The 18801-nt window shown below is 39.7% G+C and overlaps 1 protein-coding gene across 1 annotated transcript in view; it reads left to right on the forward strand.

Annotated features, from left to right (window-relative positions):
• The window catches only part of VPS50 (VPS50 subunit of EARP/GARPII complex), a 994344-nt gene that overhangs the window by 372539 nt on the left and 603004 nt on the right, over positions 1–18801 (forward strand). Inside the window, exon 11 of the mRNA XM_053714049.1 lies at positions 5530–5628. Coding sequence (XP_053570024.1) covers positions 5530–5628 — 99 coding nt within the window. The remainder of the gene's footprint in view (positions 1–5529; positions 5629–18801) is intronic.

Below are 18801 nucleotides of genomic sequence, written 5' to 3' on the forward strand. Positions count from 1 at the left end.
TATAGGTTTAATATAGGGTAGGTATAACAACACTTCTGTTGTTTAAGACAGACACTCAGTCTCCCTTGCACATATTTAATTACCAGCCAGCTTACTATGTTTAGGTTTATATATTTGCAAGTCGCATTGGCTTAAACCAATGCAAAGGCAATGTTTTGCTCGCTCATGCCTGACTTCTTTCATCTGTTTCCTAAAACTTCTTACCTTGGCTATACATTTACTGAAGATAGTATGATACTGAGTTTCTTTCATAAGGTGATGAGAGTCCACAAGCCATTACTCCTGGGATTCAACTCCTGACCACTAGGAGGAGCAAAGATACCCAAAACTGCAAGAGCACTTCATCCCTCCCACCTATCTGGTATGCCAGTTTTTTAAGTGCTCCAGATTCTTCATTGAAAGGTGTTCTCAGATGTATGTGGAACCCATAATCCCCCTTATGCAGCGGGCATTGAACTGAGGGGTGAATGGAGTGTTGGGTAATGACAATATATTTCCCTATGGAATTTAGGCCCAAGCCTACCACAGGTGTCGTGGGGACCTGTCCCTCAGCCTCCTCCTGTTGAGTCATCGTTGTACTCCTAACAAAAATCCTATTCTGTTGCTTGCACACCACTGGTTGGGCTCTCTGCTGGAAGCAAACTTTTCGGCAGCTGATAGCACAGTGGACTGAGTGCATTCAAGGTAAGTAAGAAAAACACTTATGCACTCACATAGCCCACAGGCTATTAGTATGTACACTGGTTAAAGTACAGCATAGCCAAGGGACACCTTAATATGACATAGTTACCTCTCTCATAGCCAGACACATTTTAGTCTAGGAATTCAGGAGACAGTGGGTCAGATTACAAGTGGAGCTCAAACGATTGTGTGTGAGTTATAAGGGGTTTATTGCAGGTGTTTGCCCGCATCCGGTTTATCATTCGTATTACAAGTTGATAATTTTAGTGCAAATCAAGTTAACGCTATTCGGGTTAGCGGGTCCTCAGAGCTCTGGTTAACTGTTTCATGAAACAAAAAAGTCTCACAAAACATCATTAATACATTACAAAGTACACTTACAAAATACAATCTAATAATAATGATATAAAAAAAATTGCACACAAGTTATAAGGGCTTAAAGATATGAAATCTCAGATGCTATGAAAAAAGGGCTTTAACATTGAGATACATACATACACATCTCTAAAGTTAGATATGTATGAATATATATATATATATATATATATATATGTATGGATGTGTTTATATGTGTGTATGTGTATTTATATGTACACACATAAGACATGTCGTGTTCATACCATAATTTGTTCTAAGTATTTTTAAATATATATATATATATATATATATATATATATATATATAGGTATAGATAAATATTGTATCAAAATGTCATTAGATATATATATATATATATATATATATATATATATATATATATATATATATATATATATATATATGTTTATTTATGAATAAATACAACATATTCTTTTACGTGAAGAACACTGGAATATGAAATATTTTCATGTTGGGTTAGCGCACATGAGAATAAACAATCGGGTTTGTGCATGAGTGGGGGGAAAGTGCATTCAATATTTTAAGTTTGTCTCTTTGTGCTCGCAACCCGACGCACGCAAAATCCTTACTTCTCTGAACCAAAATCTGTCTTCCTCTTCACAAAAATGAATTCTCCTGGAAGTTCTTCCACAATCAGTTCCTCTAAAAAGTCAGCATGAAGGGGTGGCCTTTGTTCCAGATACCTTTCAAAAGGCCTGATCTCAGTCTGTTCAAGATCCTTAAATTTTAGTCATAGTTTTCTCAGGGATACAGAGAAAGGTCCTAGATGGCGCACAGCCAGAGCTCAGTACCAGGTTCAGTTTTTGCCATGACTGGTCAGTGCTCTCCTTTAATTGCTGCAAATCAAGGCCTTTTTTTTTTGAGGGGGGGGTCATTCTTCTCCATGTTCTACAGGAACGTCGCAACTCCAAATTTTGCGCGGTTTTGGTATCCTATATACGGCGTAACTTAGACTGACATACAAAACAGGCGCAATTTGGTATCAAATATACAACGTAAGGACTTACGCACGCAGAATTCAGAAAATCTACTCCATTCTCATCTCGCCACAATTTGCAGGCGCAGCAACCCTTGCACTGACTTAGAAACCAACTTAACTCTCTGAAGGCCTAAGAAATGCATGCTTAACAACATACATATCAGCAGCTTGATCACAAATAGTTAACCTCTTCAAAGCATTTATTATTTATTACTCTTCATTGATAACAGGAACATGTAAATATCCATTAAAATAATATAAATATTTTTCAGGGGAAAACAAATTAATGTAATCCCCCAAATTCTTAAGGCTTTTCTTTTATCAGTTTACTATAAGCTTTTGGTTATATATTGTATTCATTAATCAAAAATACCCTATTTTAACAAACTAAACCATAACTTAAGTGCTTTCTTGCAATTTGTTTTCGACAAATAATTGTGCTGACATTAACCAGGATAGGCACTTGCCCCTGCAAGTGTGTCAAACCAATCACAAACAGCACAACCTCTCAACAGGAAGCCTAAAAACCCGCCAAAGCACATCCTCATTAGCCACCATGATTTCCTGCTTTCCATAGAGAGGCAGCATCATTGGGCACAAGGGTGCATCATTGGGCACAAGGGTGCATCATGGGGCACAAGGGGTGCTGGAATCCCTACAATCCCCTGTTGTTCTGTCTACACATGCTGATTCTATAGTTGCTGCTGAGGTCCCTGGTCATGGTGCTGCCCCTGCTGCAGCTGGGCATCGAATTACATACTGCGTATTTACACTGCATGTAAGTGAAACTACTATATCCCACCCCCATTCCCTTAACCACCCTAATTACTGAAAATATATCATTAGTTTAATTCATGTTTTGGTCACTATGATTTATTGACTTGATCATTAAGAAGAATGAAAATGGATGTTTATACCTTATGTTCACACCTTCTGTAAAAACATTATTATTTAGATATATATATACCCATGTGCAGGGATAGGCAAGGTGTCCTTCACTTAAGGTCTTTACCTTAGAAAATGTCTGCCACAGCCTTGGCTCGTGCCTATCCCTGCACATGTGTCAATTTCTATTGGATGTGAGAAACCTTGATTTACATCTTATAATTGAATATAACTATATGTACCCTTCATACACAACTATGTGATGTGGAACACTATTAGTTAAAAAAAGGAATATTAACTCACTGCAGGATGCATTTCTATAGCATTTCCTTCTCCCCGGGGAGAAGGAAGTGCTATCAAAATGCATCCTGCAGCGAGTTAAAATTCCTTTTTTTTTTAGCTAATAGTGTTCAAAACCATTGTCTTTTGCATAAGCACTCCAGTCAACAAATAAAGTCTACCGACAGTAGGTATTTTACTGGCTTCCCCCAAATATTTGTGTAGTGCGATTGCACCCTTCTAGTTCTCAGAATAACTAAATGATGTGGTTTATAGAACATGAATATGTCATAAACATGATGGTATTACCTTTTTTGGGCCATTTCCACACAGGCCTTATTATATGTTTGAACAATATTAGTGTACTAAAACACCCCTCACATGGATGTGGATGACAATTATATGGTAAATAACAGAGGACAAGATTTATGCTGAAATATAACAATATATTTTTTTTGTAGACTTCTTGGATGAGGGGGATGAGGTGGATCTCCTGTTCTCCTGGGTTGTGTGGATTCAGATGAATGTGCTGGAGTGCTGGCCACAGATGAGATGGTGGAGGCAGTGTCCTGCTCGTGTGTGAAGTGCTCCACCAACACACCCAACAGTTGGTTTTGTTCCCGCCATCTGTTGTCATTCTGCACCTGCATATCCAAAATATACTCTCATCATCTGAGACTGGTTTTGGACTATTCCATTTAAGGATGCTGCCATGTCCCGTTGCAGCTCGATGGTGCGCTGGAGTAAACTCTGTTGGTTCCTGTGAAACCTGTGTTGGTCTCTTTGTGTTCTCTCACAGCTTGCTATGAGCCTCCTCTGGAGGGAAATGTATTCGTCGCCCATGGGAGAATACAGAGGATCTACAGGCTGTTGACCAGCAGGGATTCTAGGCGCAGGTTCAGCTCTAGCTGCTGGTGCATCAGGGACATACTCAGCTGGTGCTGCATCAGGAACAAATACAGCTGGTGCTGCATCAGGAACAACTACAGCTGGTGCTGCATCAGGAACAAATACAGCTGGTGCTGCATCAGGAACAACTACAGCTGGTTCTGCATCAGGAACAAATACAGCTGGTGCTGCATCAGGAACAAATACAGCTATGTGCTCCTCTTCAGATGGTGGAGCTCTTCCAAGGGAAGCGGATGGTGGAGCTCTTCCAAGGGAAGCGGATGGTGGAGCTCTCCGGGTGGACTGGTAGAGCTCCACCATACCTTTGCTTCTTCGGAGGCTGTTTTTGGGAGAAATGTTCTTCAAGCAGTGGTGCCTTCTGTTTAACCATCTGTCTTGTCCCTCCCGTTCATCCGTGTCCTGTAGCTTTGGTATTGTATCCCACAAGTAAAGGATGAATCCGTGGACTTCTCTTACCTTTATAGAAGAAAAGTAAATTTATGCTTACCTGATAAATTGATTTCTTCTATGGTAAGACGAGTCCACGGCCCGCCCTGTCATTTTAAGACAGATTATATATTTTTTTTAATTTAAACTCAGTCACCTCTGCACCTTGTAGTTTCTCCTTTTTCTTCCTGTACCTTCGGTCGAATGACTGGGGGGTGGAGCTATATAGACAGCTCTGCTGTGGTGCTCTTTGCCACTTCCTGTTAGGAAGGATAATATCCCACAAGTAAAGGATAAATCTGTGGACTCCTCTTACCATAGAAGAAATCAATTTATCAGGTAAGCATAAATTTACTTTTTTTCTTTTGTGATTCAGATAGAGCATGCAATTTTAAGCAACTTACTAATTTACTATTATCAAATTTTCTTCATTCTCTTGGTATCTTTTTTTTTAAAGCAAGAATGTAAGTTTAGATGCTGGCCCATTTTTGGTGAACAACCTGGGTTGTTCTTGCTGATTGGTGGATAAATTCACCCACCAATAAAAAATTACTGTCCAGGGTTCTGAATCAAAAACTGGCTGGCTACTTAGCTTAGATGCCTTCTTTTTCAAATAAAGATAGCAAAAGAACAAAGAAAAATTGATAATAATAGTAAATTAGAAAGTTGCTTAAAATTGCATGCTCTATCTGAATCACAAAAGAAAAAAAATTGTGTTCAGTGTCCCTTTTAAGGTTAACAGCATGTGGCTAAATTCCTTTACATTAGTGATTCACGAAATAAACATTTTGGGTTCAGTGTCCCTTTAATGTAAGGAATGTTTTTTAGAAAGTAAAAGTATAATTTTCTTTGGTATTATGAAATTATATATTGAATAAGCTATGGGGGGGGGAATTCAGGAAAGTCATAGCAGTGCCTTTGTTGATTTGGGTCCTAAAGCACTTGAGCCTTATTTATCTTTATTTTCACAGGAACAATTAGATGTTGCCCTTTCTAAAATATGCAAAAACTTTGATGTTGGTCATTATACCAAGGTGCAGCAGGCCTATAGACTTCTGGGAAAAACACAGGTGAGTTCTCAAACGTCATCTTAGAATTAATTTGAAATGTCTATGCATACAACAGGAATGATTTCATCTTGAACTTAAAAACAAAACAACAACAATTTTAAACATTCCTATTTGTGTAAATGATATTGTGCATTCTATTATTGCCATTAATTCATTTTTGTGTTCATTAAACAGAGTGCTGATTTCCAGATAATTTAATTATAGAGATTTAATATGAGAGACCCAGCAATCTGTGAACAGACGGTCACTTTTCTGTCTTTAGTCTGTACTGATTGTAGTATTCTCTGACTTGTACAAAAGATAATAACTTGGTGAAGGGAAAAAAATGCAGTTGTATTTTGGAAGAGTTAATAAAAATAAATCAAATTTATTGGGGAATATACATTATAATGCATTTGAAATATATAAAGATTAGTTTCCTTCCATAAGGCAGGGAGAGTCCACAACTTAATTCCTTACTGTTGGAAATACAACACCTGGCCACCAGGAGTAGGCAAAGACACCCCAGCTAAAGGCTTAAATATCCCTCCCCCCCCCCCCCCCAGTCATTCTTTGCCTTTCATCACTATAGGAGGTGGCAGAGAAGTGTCAGAAGATTTGTATAGTCCTCTAATGGGTATGTTCCCTTCGCGAAAGGACTGGAGTTTTAAGTAATCATGTCAACCTCTCAGTGAGAGTATTGATGATTTTTTTTCTGTGAACCCATCCAGACTGTCTCTAACAGCTCCTGAGCAATCAGTGTTGATGAGTTTCACTGCTTGCTACTACACACTCAAGTCAATGTCAGAAGCGCTGCTGCAAGACGGTCACACTTGAGCGGCTATGCCTGTTCCACAGCATGGATCCTGGAGGGTAAGACCGTTGTTTATATATACAATTTAAAACGCTATACAGGGTCAGTGGGGCTATTTTATACCTCGATAGGATCAAGGGTTAATATCTCCTAAAGTGAGATTATTTGAACAGTTTGGGGATTTATATCTGCTTAATGTGAGAGTTTTTGGCTTGGAACAGACAGGTTTCATTTTCCTTTTTTGAAGTGTTGCGCAGCTCATAATAGCTTGGCACCCTTTTTCATAGCTGGGAAAGTCCTGTCTTATGTACCACGTGACCGGGTGCGGTCTCTTTCATTTTCTAAGATCTTACTGAAGACATAATTTCTGTGGAGAGCGTTTTCACTGTTAGCTGTCTGGGTCTAGGAGGTGGTGAGTGCCCCAGCCATTGGGAATATTAAGGTGCCGTTTTTTAAATAGAATTATACTACATTATAAGGTTCTGCTCCTTCTCTATTGATTAATAATTCCTGTTTATATTGTGAGGAGGCTGTGGTTTGCCCGTCTGCTCAAGTTTGTTCCATTTGCCTAAACACTGTTCTAAAGTCTAAGAAGGGAGACAAGCCTACTAATACTCATAGCGCTGTTAAACCTTCTGAGCCGTCTACTTCTCAGGAATCTGGGTCCTGAGAAATTACTACCCTTTCTACAGTACCCGCTCCACATGCAGTTCACCGTGGCTCAACTAATCCTCCATCTGGAGGGGGCTTTTTTCCAGCTTCAGAGGGTGAACTTTCAGAGTCGGAGACTTCAGTTACTAAACCTCCTTCAGCGTTTTTTATTAAAGGAGGTTCTCTCTACTCTAGAGGTTCCAGAGGCTACACTCCCTGAGGAGCCTACAATCCCTAAATTAGACAGGGTTTACAAAGATAGGAAGGTCCCTCTGACTTTTCCTGTGACAGTTAAGATGGCGAACATTATTAGTAATGAATGGGAAAGAGTAGGAACTTCTTTTTCCCCTTTGTCTACTTTTAAAAAATTATTCCCGGGCCCTGACTCTCAATTAGATTTGTGGGCCTCCATCCCGAAGGTGGATGACGCTATCTTCACGCTAGCTAAGCATACTACTATCCATCTGGTGGATAGTTCTTCTTTTAGAGAGCCTAATGATAAAAAAATGGAAACTTTTCTGAGGAAGATGTCTCAACATACAGGGTTTTTATTTAAACCGGCGGCAGCTGTAGCCGCGGTTGCTGGAGCAGCTACCTACTGGTGTGACACTCTATCGGAGCTCATTGAGGTGAAGACTCCCCTCGAGGATATTCAGGAGAGAATTAAGGCACTGAGAATTGCTAACTCCTTCATCTGTGACGTGAATATGCAGATTATTCACATAAATGCAAACGCTTCTGGCTTTGCGGTTCTAGCCCGCCGGGCTCTCTGGTTGAAGTCCTGGTCTGCGGTTATGACTTCTAAATCCAGACTCCTTTCTCTTCCCTTCAAGGGGAAGTCCTGGTCTACGGTTATGACTTCTAAATCCAGACTCCTTTCTCTTCCCTTCAAGGGGAAGATTTTATTTGGTCCAGGGCTGGACTCCATTATCTCTACGGTTAACGGAGGGAAAGGTGCCTTCCTACGGCAGGATAAGAGGAATAGGCCTAAAGGAGGGCAAATGTTTAATTTTCGTTCCTTTCGTGCTTACAAGTCACAACGACAGCAGTCCTCTTCCAAGTCCGAGCAGCCCAAGAGTACTTGGAAGCCGGCTCACTCCTGGAATAAGTCTAAACAGACTTAGAAGCCAACTGAGAACAAATCGGCATGAAGGGGTGGCCCCCGTTCCGGTATCGGATCGTGTAGGGGGGGCAGACTGTCTCTTTTTTCAGAAGCTTGGTTCCAGGATGTACAGGATCCATGAGTCCTGGAGGTTGTATCTCAAGGATACAGGATAAGATTCAAGCATCATCCACCCAGGGGAAGATTCCTACTCTCTAGTCTTTCGACAAGACCAGAAAAGAGGGCTGCCTTCTTAGGTTGTGTACGGGATCCCGGTTCCAGTACCTACAGCAGAAAGAGGTTTGGGGTTTTATTCAAACCTTTTCTTAGTTCCAAAGGAGGAGGGAACTTTCAGTCCAATTCTGGACCTAAAGTGCCTGAACAAGTTTATGAGTGTTCCCTCTTTCAAGATGAATACAATATGGCTCTGGTTCAGGAAGGACAGTTTATAACCACAATAGACCTGAAGCATACATACCTTCACAGTGAACATTTTCAGTTCCTGAGGTTTGCGTTTCTGGTTCAGCACTTCCAGTTCATATCTCTTCCGTTTGGCCTAGCTACTGCTCCAAGGACATTTAAAAAGGTTCTGGGGGCTCTTCTAGCTGTTACCAGAACAAAAGGTATTGCAGTAGCGCCTTACCTGGACAATATTTTGGTACAGGCACCATCTTTTCGTCTAGCGGAAGAACATTGAGTCCCTTCTCAGTCTTCATCGATCACATGGATGGAAGATAACCTTGGAAAAGAGTTCTTTTACTCCAAGTACAAGGGTGAATTTCCTTGGAAGTATAATAGACTCAATATCTATGAGAATATTCCTCACAGATCAGAGACGTAGCAAGCTACTTCTGCATGTCTTGCCCTCCAGGCCTCCTCGAGACCCTCAGTGGCTCAGTGTATTGAGGTAATCAGACCCATTCTCCTGGTGACTCTGTCCAGATCATCTATTCCAAGGCACGTGCTTTTTGAGACCGTCCTGGGAGATTGTGACTACGGACACAAGCCTTTCGGGCTGGGGAGCCGTTTGGGGTGCCAAGAAGGCACAAGGTCTGTGGACTCAGGAGGAGTCCTCCCTTCCGATCAATATTTTGGAACTCCGGTCAATCTTCAACGCCTTGAAGGCTTGACCCCTTCTGGGTTTGTCCCAGTTTATCAGATTCCAATCAGACAATATAACCTTGGTTGCCTATATCAACCATCAGGGGGGAACGAGATGTTCCTTGGTAATGAGAGTATCTCACATAGTAGAGTGGGCGGAAACTCACAAATGTTTGCGGTCAGCTATCCACATTCCGGATGTGGACAACTGGGAAGCAGACTTTCTCATCAGGCAATACTTTCTCCCAGGGGAAACCTGAGGTGTTTGCAGAGATATGCAGCGAGTGGGGGACGCCAGAGATAGATCTCATGGCATCCCACCTCAATACCAAGCTACCCAGGTACGGGTCAAGGGATCCTCAGGCAGAATTGATAGATGCCCTATAAGTACCATGGAGGTTCAGTCTCATATATCTTTTTCCTCCTTTACAGCTTCTCCCTCGTGTGGTGGCTCGCATCAAGCAGGAGCGAGCATCTGTGTTTTTGATTGCTCCATCCTGGCCGCAAAAGACGTGGTGGGGATGTCCTCATCTCCTCAGTGGAGGTTACGTTGTCGCCGAGATCTGCTGATACAGGGTCCCTTCGTTCATCAAAATCTAGATTCTCTGAGGCTGACTGCGTGGAATTAAACGCTTAGTCTTAGCCAAAAGAGGGTTCTCTGAGAGTGTTATCGACATGCTGGTTCAAGCTCATAACCAGTTACTCGTCATATCTTCCATAAAGTGTGGAGGACTTACTTGTACTGGTGTAAAGAGTGTGGCTTTTCCTGGCATAAGTTTAAGGTTGCCAGAATTTTAGCTTTCCTCCAGGATGGACTGGAAAAGGGCCTATCTGCTTGTTCCCTGAAGGGACAGATATCGGCCCTGTCGGTGTTACTGCACAAAAGATTGGCTGAGCTTCTAAATGTGCAGTCCTTTGTTAAGGCTCTGGCTAGGATCAGGCCCGTGTTTAGATCTGGGGCTCTGCCTTGGAGCCTCAATCTTGTTTGTTTTTGTTTTTTTTATAACTTCAACAATCCAACATAGAAAGAAAAGAAACAAAAAAAAACAAGAAAAAGAACATCAGATAAGTTTACAATTCAATCAGTTATAAATCAATTAGCAAAAGCAAATCCCTGTAGTAATAATAATAATATGATATACAGTCCACCCATTCTCTCTATCCCCCTACTCCTTTACATTGTTAATTCAAGAGAATCAAAAATCTTGTTCTTAGTGTGTTTGAGCCTGTGCATACTTTTGACATTAAATTGTTATCTTGGAAGATTCTTTGTTTGTTGGATATTGTCTCTGCGTGCAGAGTTTCTGAGATTTCTGCTTTGCAATGTGATCCCCCTTATCTGGTTTTTCATGCTGATAAAGTGGTTTTACGCACTAAACTAGGGTTCCTCCCTAAGATGGTGTCGAATCGTAACAATAAAGAAATTGTTGTTCCTTCCTTGTGTCCTAATCCTTCTGTAGCAAATGAACGTTTGCTTCATAATCTAGATGTAGTTCGTGCCTTGAAGTTCTATCTTCAGGCTACTAAGGAATTCAGACAATCTTCCTCTTTGTTTGTCATCTATACGGGGAAGCGTAAGGGACAGAAGGCTACTGCCACTTCTCTATTTCTTTCATGTAATTAGCAAGAGTCCATGAGCTAGTGACGTATGGGATATACATTCCTACCAGGAGGGGCAAAGTTTCCCAAACCTTAAAATTCCTATAAATACACCCCTCACCACACCCACAATTCAGTTTTACAAACTTTGCCTCCCGTGGAGGTGGTGAAGTAAGTTTGTGCTAGATTCTACGTTGATATGCGCTTCGTAGCAGGCTGGAGCCCGGTTTTCCTCTCAGAGTGCAGTGAATGTCAGAGGGATGTGAAGAGAGTATTGCCTATTTGAATTCAATGGTCTCCTTCTACGGGATCTATTTCATAGGTTCTCTGTTATCGGTCGTAGAGATTCACCTCTTACCTCCCTTTTCAGATCGACGATATACTCTTATATACCATTACCTCTACTGATTCTCGTTTCAGTACTGGTTTGGCTATCTGCTATATGTAGATGAGTGTCCTGGGGTAAGTAAGTCTTATTTTTTGTGACACTCTAAGCTATGGTTGGGCACTTCATACTTAAAGTTCTAAATATAGGGTCTTTAAACTTATATTTGCCATGATTCAGGATAATCAGTATTCCTTCTTTCAGACTGTCAGTTTCATTATTTGGGAAAATGCATATGAATAAATATTTTTTCTTACCTTAAAGAAATTTTCTAATTGACTTTTTTCCTTGCGGACTGTTAGGCTCGCGGGGGCAGAAAATGATTCAATTTATTGCATCATTCTTGGCGCAAACTTTTTTGGCGCAAAATTTTGTCATTTCCGGCGACATAGTTGACGCCGGAAGTTTACACGTGGTTGCGTCATTTTTTACGCTTGTGTGTTAGACTTTTTTTGCGCCAAAAAGTGTGGGCGTCATACTTGGCGCCAAAAAATGTGGGCGTCATACTTGGCGCCAAAAAATGTGGGCGTCATACTTGGCGCCACTTTTTTTCACATTATTTCAGTCTCACTTTTTTGTTGCTTCTGGTTGCTAGAGGCTTGTTTGTTTTGCATTTTCCCCATTCCTGAAACTGTCATTTAAGGAATTTGATAATTTTGCTTTATATGTTGTTTTTTTCTATTACATATTGCAAGATTTTCCATAAATTATTCCTGGATCAGAACATACTGAGGGATTCCTGTTGACTAAGAAGTTCTACCAAAGCTAAGTTCATTTATTTTAAATGTTATGAATCTTTATCTTTAGCTATGGTTTGTAATAAGTTATCAGGATAAACTTTTACATGCAGAATCCATTAGTATTTATGCTTTATGTATTGCTTTTCTTTTTACATCTTATGTACAAGATATACTTAGAAAATTTATAAGAATATTTTTCTGATTCTAGGTTAAAGGCTTTGTCTGACTTTGCGCCTTCTATTAAAATTTTTTAGGTCTTTTTCAAACTTCTTTTTGATAAAGTTTCAAATGACCAACAACATACTGAATTATCCTTCTCTGATGATGTTTTTTCTCTTTCAGAACTTTTCTTCATCAGATATTGACACTAACAAATCTACTTTTTATTTTTTATTAGAGTACATTTGTTTGTTGTTGAAAAGGTGTTGATTATTTTGGATATTGAGGTAACTAGTTCTTTTTCAAAACTAGCTAACATTTTATTTCTGCTTATTTTATCATCTGTGTCTTCAGATGTTTTTTTCCATTCCTTCATACTAGGGAATGGAATAGGCTGACAATTTTCTTCAAAGGTTTTAAATTATATTCTTTGCCGGCAGTTAAATTCAATCTTGAGGGTTCTCCAATTTAATGGGGCTATCTCTACTCCTGCTAAATTATGCTATTGTTTCTATAGCAAAATAGTATTTATTTTCTTTTTAAATGGTTGTATCCTATTTAAGGAAAATTTTTTATTTTCAGGTACTTTTCTTGGACCTGTAATTTATTTGGATGATGTTGCTTTTGCTCCATTTTTTCTGTTTACTTTAAAGATCAAGTATCAGATTATGTATTATTTAGCATTGTTAAGGGACAAAGTCTACTGCTCATTTGAGGTTCAGACTGGGTGCTGTTGCATTTGTCTTGTTGTCTTGCATTTTTGTTTATGCAAGTCCGGTGTGTTGGCTGGTCCCTTAACTGGATTAACATGCTAATAATTTTATTTGTTTCTTCATTTTTATTGAATATTTTCACAAATGAGGTTTAATCTATGTTTTTAGCTGTTTTTAGCTAGAAGAAATTTTGTGATTTCTAAAAAATCCTTATTTCTTTTTTTCCAAGATAATCAATTATTTGATTCATATTGGATTAAATTCTTAACTGTTACTCTGGGCTTCAAGATTAAGTTCTTAGACTAAAACTTTAAGCTTATTTTAGTTTGGTTGTTCTTACTAAAGAACAAAATTCTAAATTCTTACCCAAGTAACATTTTTTTAATTAGAAGTTTTTTTTTGGTTCTATTCGGTCCAAAATTCTTAGATTTTGGGTACAAAATAGAATTTGAAGTAAAACCGTCTGTGAGAAGTCTTTTTCTCTCTATTATATTCCAGCTATTCCAGTAAGGCTAACACTTTACTTAATGTGTTTCAGTCCCATATATTTTGGGTAATGTTGAAGTGCGGTTGATCACCTGTTGAGGATCAAGCGCTGCTCAGATCTGGAATCTTCTGGGGTATTTATTCCAGTTCCATTTTTAGGATCTGGGTTTTGGGCTTTTATTCAAAACTATTCATTGTTCCAAAGATAGAAAATCTTTTTATTATATAAATGTACCGTCTTTTAGATTGGTATTTGTATGGTCTATTCTGACTTTTTTTGGTCAGTGATAGCATTATTTGTTTTCATTAGATACAATAGATGCATATCTTCATTTCAGTCTTCATTCAGATTATTTTTATTTTCTGAGATTACGGAATCTCATATGATTCAACTTTGTTTTTTCAAGACATGATTAGAGGATCTTTTTATCAAAAGCTCTTGATTCCTCACACAAGGGTCACCTTTTTTAGGTTTCCAGATAGATTGTGTCACTGTCTTTGTCTCTAACAGATAAATGATTTTTTTCTTATTGAGTTCCGTCTGTCGGTACCTTCAGTCTTTATTGTTTCCTTCAGTTGCTATATATGCATGGAAATTTAGGTCTTATGGCTGCAGCATTGGATTCATTTCCCTTTGCTCATTTTCATAGAAAACCTTTCCAGTTTTTTATGCTACATAATGGTGCAGGGATTCTAGGATTTCACTTTTTAAATCTTCAAATTCTATGTTTATCTATCTTTGATTCGGTGGTTAAGATCACCATCATTTAGTTCTACAGGTCTCTTCGATTCTTTCAACCTGGACCATGATCTCTATAGATGCGAGTCTTTTAGGTTGGGAGGCTGTCTGAGGTTCTCTGTCAGCACAAGGGGTTTGGAAATCTCAGGAGGCGAGATTACCATTTGATATTTTGGAACTCCGTGCATTCCCAGAGTTCTTCAGTTGGTTTCTTTTGAAGAAGAGACGTTTATTGTTTTTTTTTCCAGACATTATCACATCTGTGGTGTATGTCAATCATCAGGGTGTGACTATCAGTCTTTAGACTGTGACAAAAGTATCTCGGATATTGCTTGGGCTAAATCCAGCTCCTAACTAAATTCTGGGGTCCTTTTCCCAGGTATAGACGTTTGGGAAGCGGATTATCTCTGTTAATCAAGCTTTACATCCGGGAGAATGGTCTTTACCCAGATATGTTTTTCAATTTTTCAGATGTGAGGGCTTCCAGAAATAGATCTGTTGGCCTCTCGTCTTAACAAGGAACTTCCCAGTGGCCTATTTCAGGTCCGGGGATCCTCAGGCGGAAGTAGCGTATGCATTGACACTTCATTGGAATTATCATTCTGTCTATATCTTCCGCCTCTAGTTTTTCCAAAATTCTAATGGAGCGTTTGTTTGTACTGCTGGTGGTTCCAGCATGGCCTCACAGGTTTTGGTATGCGGATCTCATTCGGATGGCCAGTTGCCAACCTTGGACATTTCCATTAAGACCAGACCTTCTATCTCGAGGCCCATTTTTCCATCAGGATCTCAAATCATTTAATTTGAAGGTATGGGGATTGAACGTTTGATTCTTAGTCATAGAGGTTTCTCTGACTCAGTGATTAATACTATGTTACAGGTTTGTAAATCTGTCTCTAGAAAGATTTATTATCGAGTTTGGAAGACTTTCATTTCTTGGTGTTCTTCTCATAAATTCTTTTGGCATTCTTTTAGAATTCCTTGAATTTTACAATTTTTCAGGTTGGTTTAGATAAGGTTTTGTCTGCAAGTTCTTTGAAAGGACAAATCTCTACTCTTTCTGTTCTTTTTCACAGAAAGATTGCTATTCATTCTGATATTAATTGTTTTGTACAGGCTTTGGTTTGTATTAAGCCTGTCATTAAGTCAATATCTCCTCCTTGGAGTCTCAATTTGGTACTGAGGGCTTTACAGGCTCCTCCGTTTGAATCTTTGCGTTCTCTGGACATTAAAATTACTTTCTTGGAAAGTAATGTTCCTTTTGGTTATCTCTTCTGCTAGAAGAGTTTCTGAGTTTTCTGCTCTTTCTTGTGGATCTCCTTTTCTGATTTTTCATCAGGGTAAGGCCGTGTTCCTTCCTGTTATTCATTATTTTGTTCAGGCTTTGGTTCTTATCAAACCTGTCATTAAGCCAATTTCTCCTCCTTGGAGTTTTAATTTGGTTCTAAAGGCTTTACAGGCTCTTCTATTTGAGCATATGTTTTCTCTAGACATTATTTACTTTCATGGAAAGTATTGTTCTTTTTAGACATCTCTTCAGCTAGAACAATTTTTAATTATCTGTTCTTTCTTGTGAGTCTCCTTTTTCTGATTTTTTCATCAGGATAAGGTGGTTTTTGCTATCCTCATTTCAATTCTTACCTAAAGTTGTGATTTCTATCAACATTAGGGAGGAATTATTGTCTTTTCCTAAGACTTCTTTGGTAAGATTCTTACATTCTTTGGATATGGTAAGAGTTTTGAAATCTTATGTTGAAGCTATTCAGATTTCAGATAGTCTTCTAGTCTATTGGTTATCTTTTCTGGTGTTAGGAAGGTCAAAAGGCTTCTGCCATTTATTTGGCATCTTGCTTAAACTTTTGATTCATCATGCTTATTTGGAGTCGGGTGGATTCCCGCCTCGGAGGATTATTCTACTAGGTAAGTTTCTACTTCCTGGGCTTTTTAAGAATGAAGCTTCTGTTGATCAGATTTGCAAAGCAATGACTTGGTCTTCTTTGCATACTTTTACTATCTTCTACCATTTTGATGTTTTCTCTTCTTTTTTTTTTTTTTTAATAACTTTATTTATTAATAGTGAGGACAAAATGATTCACCATATACATAACAAGTTGAACAATAAGAAATGCTAAAGCACTTGTAAGATTTGCCAAGTCCATCATAGTTACTGATGATATAAAGGAAGATTTCCTCCTGCAGAGGCAGGGAATCAAACCGTCCACACAATTTTCATTTTTTCAAGTGAACAACCAAAAATAAAACAAAAACAAAAACAAAGAAAAGAGACAAAAACAGAAATATGAACAGACAATTCGCAAAGAATAACATTAGCACTTACCCGGACCCTCCGACTCGCCCCCCACAGACCAAGCAGCAAGATCCAGTAATTGTACCAATGTCAAGACCTCAAGTATTCACAGATAAGCGAGACAAGTCAGTCAGTCTGTAAGCACCATTTACCTCGGAGGTTCTCATTCAAAATGAAAAGGCTATTTCTAAATGGGTATATAACACTGTCTCTTACTCTAGGTGAAAGAAATAGAAGGTAAGCCTCCCACTTGTGGATAAATTTCCTGACTCTTTTTTCTGGATCCCCCTTTGTATCCGCCTGCTCAGTCAACATTTGGTTGTGTACTCTGCCAAGCAGCTGCCCGAGTGGGGGTGCTCTATTGCTAGCCCACCCCTTCAGAATAACCATCCTAGCCAGCATCAAGACAGTCGTGAGAAAAATGTCAAACTTATAAATTCTGTCTTTGGGTATCAGAAATATAACATGTTGTGCTGTAAGGGTCACCTGTTGATTTGTTACTTTTGTCAACCAATAAGAAACTCTAAACCAAAATCCTCTCAGCTTGGGGCAATCCCACAATAAGTGAATCCAATCTGGGGATGGGTACCTACACCTATTGCAGATATTCTCCGCCCCCGAGACCCATCTAGCTCGAATGCCAGGTGTGATGTAGGACTGGTGGATAAATTTCATATGTGTCTCCCTTAGATTGGCTGAGATTGTACTAGCATGTACCTTCCCGAGGCTCCCTGTAATGAGGTCAGAGTCCACCGTCAGTTCTCTACTGTTTGCCCATTTCGTTACAAGTCCTTGTCTAGTAAGCCCTTCACAGTGTTTAAGCAATAGGTCATAAGTGTGCGATATCTTATAAGAGCCCTGCTTAGCTAGAGCACACAATTTATCAATGTTGGAAGGCTCGGTAGTCAACAGCTTGTCCGAGATGAGTTTATACAGATAATGCCTGCATTGAAAATACGCAAACCTATGTGTCCCTGGGAGATCGTGCGAGCTTTGCAATTCAGAAAAGGGTATGATGTCTAAAGTGAGTGGGTTAAAAAGTTGGTGAAGTCTTGTAAGATGTCGGTGGTGCCATGTAGCAAACACTTCAGTCGTGTAACCAGGGATGAACTGTAGATTGCCCTGAATCGGCAAATATTTAGTCACTAGATGTTGTGTCCCCCATAGCTTGCAAATCCCGGACCACGCCCTCAAAGGATCTTTGAATAATATATGAGATTGTATGGATAAAGGAAGCGATTTGAGAGGTGAGTGGGGCAGGAAAGCAAGATGCAAAGGCCTAATAAGACCACCCTCTAACTCAGGGACGGTGAAATATGTATTCCCTACCATCCAGTCCAAGACAATCTTAGACAATGTGGACCAGTTGTACCAGATAATGTTTGGAAGGCGGAGCCCACCCTCACTCGAGGACATAAATAGATACTTTTTACCTATCCTATGCTTTTTCCCTTGCTAGATAAAGCGACCCAATGAGGTCTGGAGAGAGGCAGCATCTTTATGTGTCAATAGAAGAGGCAGCATCTGTAGCGGATAGAGGAGCTTAGGAAGGGCGATCATCTTAAAAAGCTGAATCCTCCCCGAAAGGGACAAGGGGAGCCTTGTCCAACCTGACAATAATTGTTTGATGTTTGCAATGACTCCTGTGAGGTTGAGGTGGTATAGTTTTGTGGGATCAATGTGTAAAAGGATCCCAAGATATTTGAAGGATCCCTCTGTGACCCTGAGGCCACTGCCTGACAGTGTGGTGTCACCGAGGTTCTGCAACCAGGTTACCTCCGATTTATCAACATTGATTTTATACCCCGAAAAGGACCCGAATATCTTGATGGTATCCAGGAGGGGCTGGAGGTTGTTACTGGGGTCACCTACAAACAGGAGTAGGTCATCTGCGTATAATGAGAGATGATATTTATGTCCAAGCACATCAAGTCCTGCACAATGTTGTCTAATGTATGAGGCCAGGGGCTCTATGGCCAGATCAAACAACAGGGGGGAAAGGGGGCAGCCCTGTCTAGTTCCCCTTTGAAGTGTAAAAGAGGGGGAAAGCTCTCCATTGACTATAAGGGATGCCATAGGGACCTGATACAGTGTACGGAGGAAGTCAGCAAAGCAACCCGAAATTCCGAATTGTTCTAGGGAAGTGTGCAAATGATCCCACTCAATCCGATCAAATGCCTTTTCCGCGTCAAGTGCCAAAAGGCACGCATCTGGCAGTTTGGATGGGGTTTGAGATGTTGCATTATACCAATAATGTGAAGAGATGGCTAGGACTTTCCGGATATTAAGTACCGAGGACCTCCCTTTTACAAAGCCTGTCTGGTCCATGTGTACGACAGACGGCAAGACCGTCGCTAGACGGTCAGCCAGGATCTTTGTAAGAAGTTTGTAATCCCC

This window comes from Bombina bombina, chromosome 5, assembly GCF_027579735.1.
Source record: "Bombina bombina isolate aBomBom1 chromosome 5, aBomBom1.pri, whole genome shotgun sequence".
Lineage (NCBI taxonomy): Eukaryota > Metazoa > Chordata > Amphibia > Anura > Bombinatoridae > Bombina > Bombina bombina.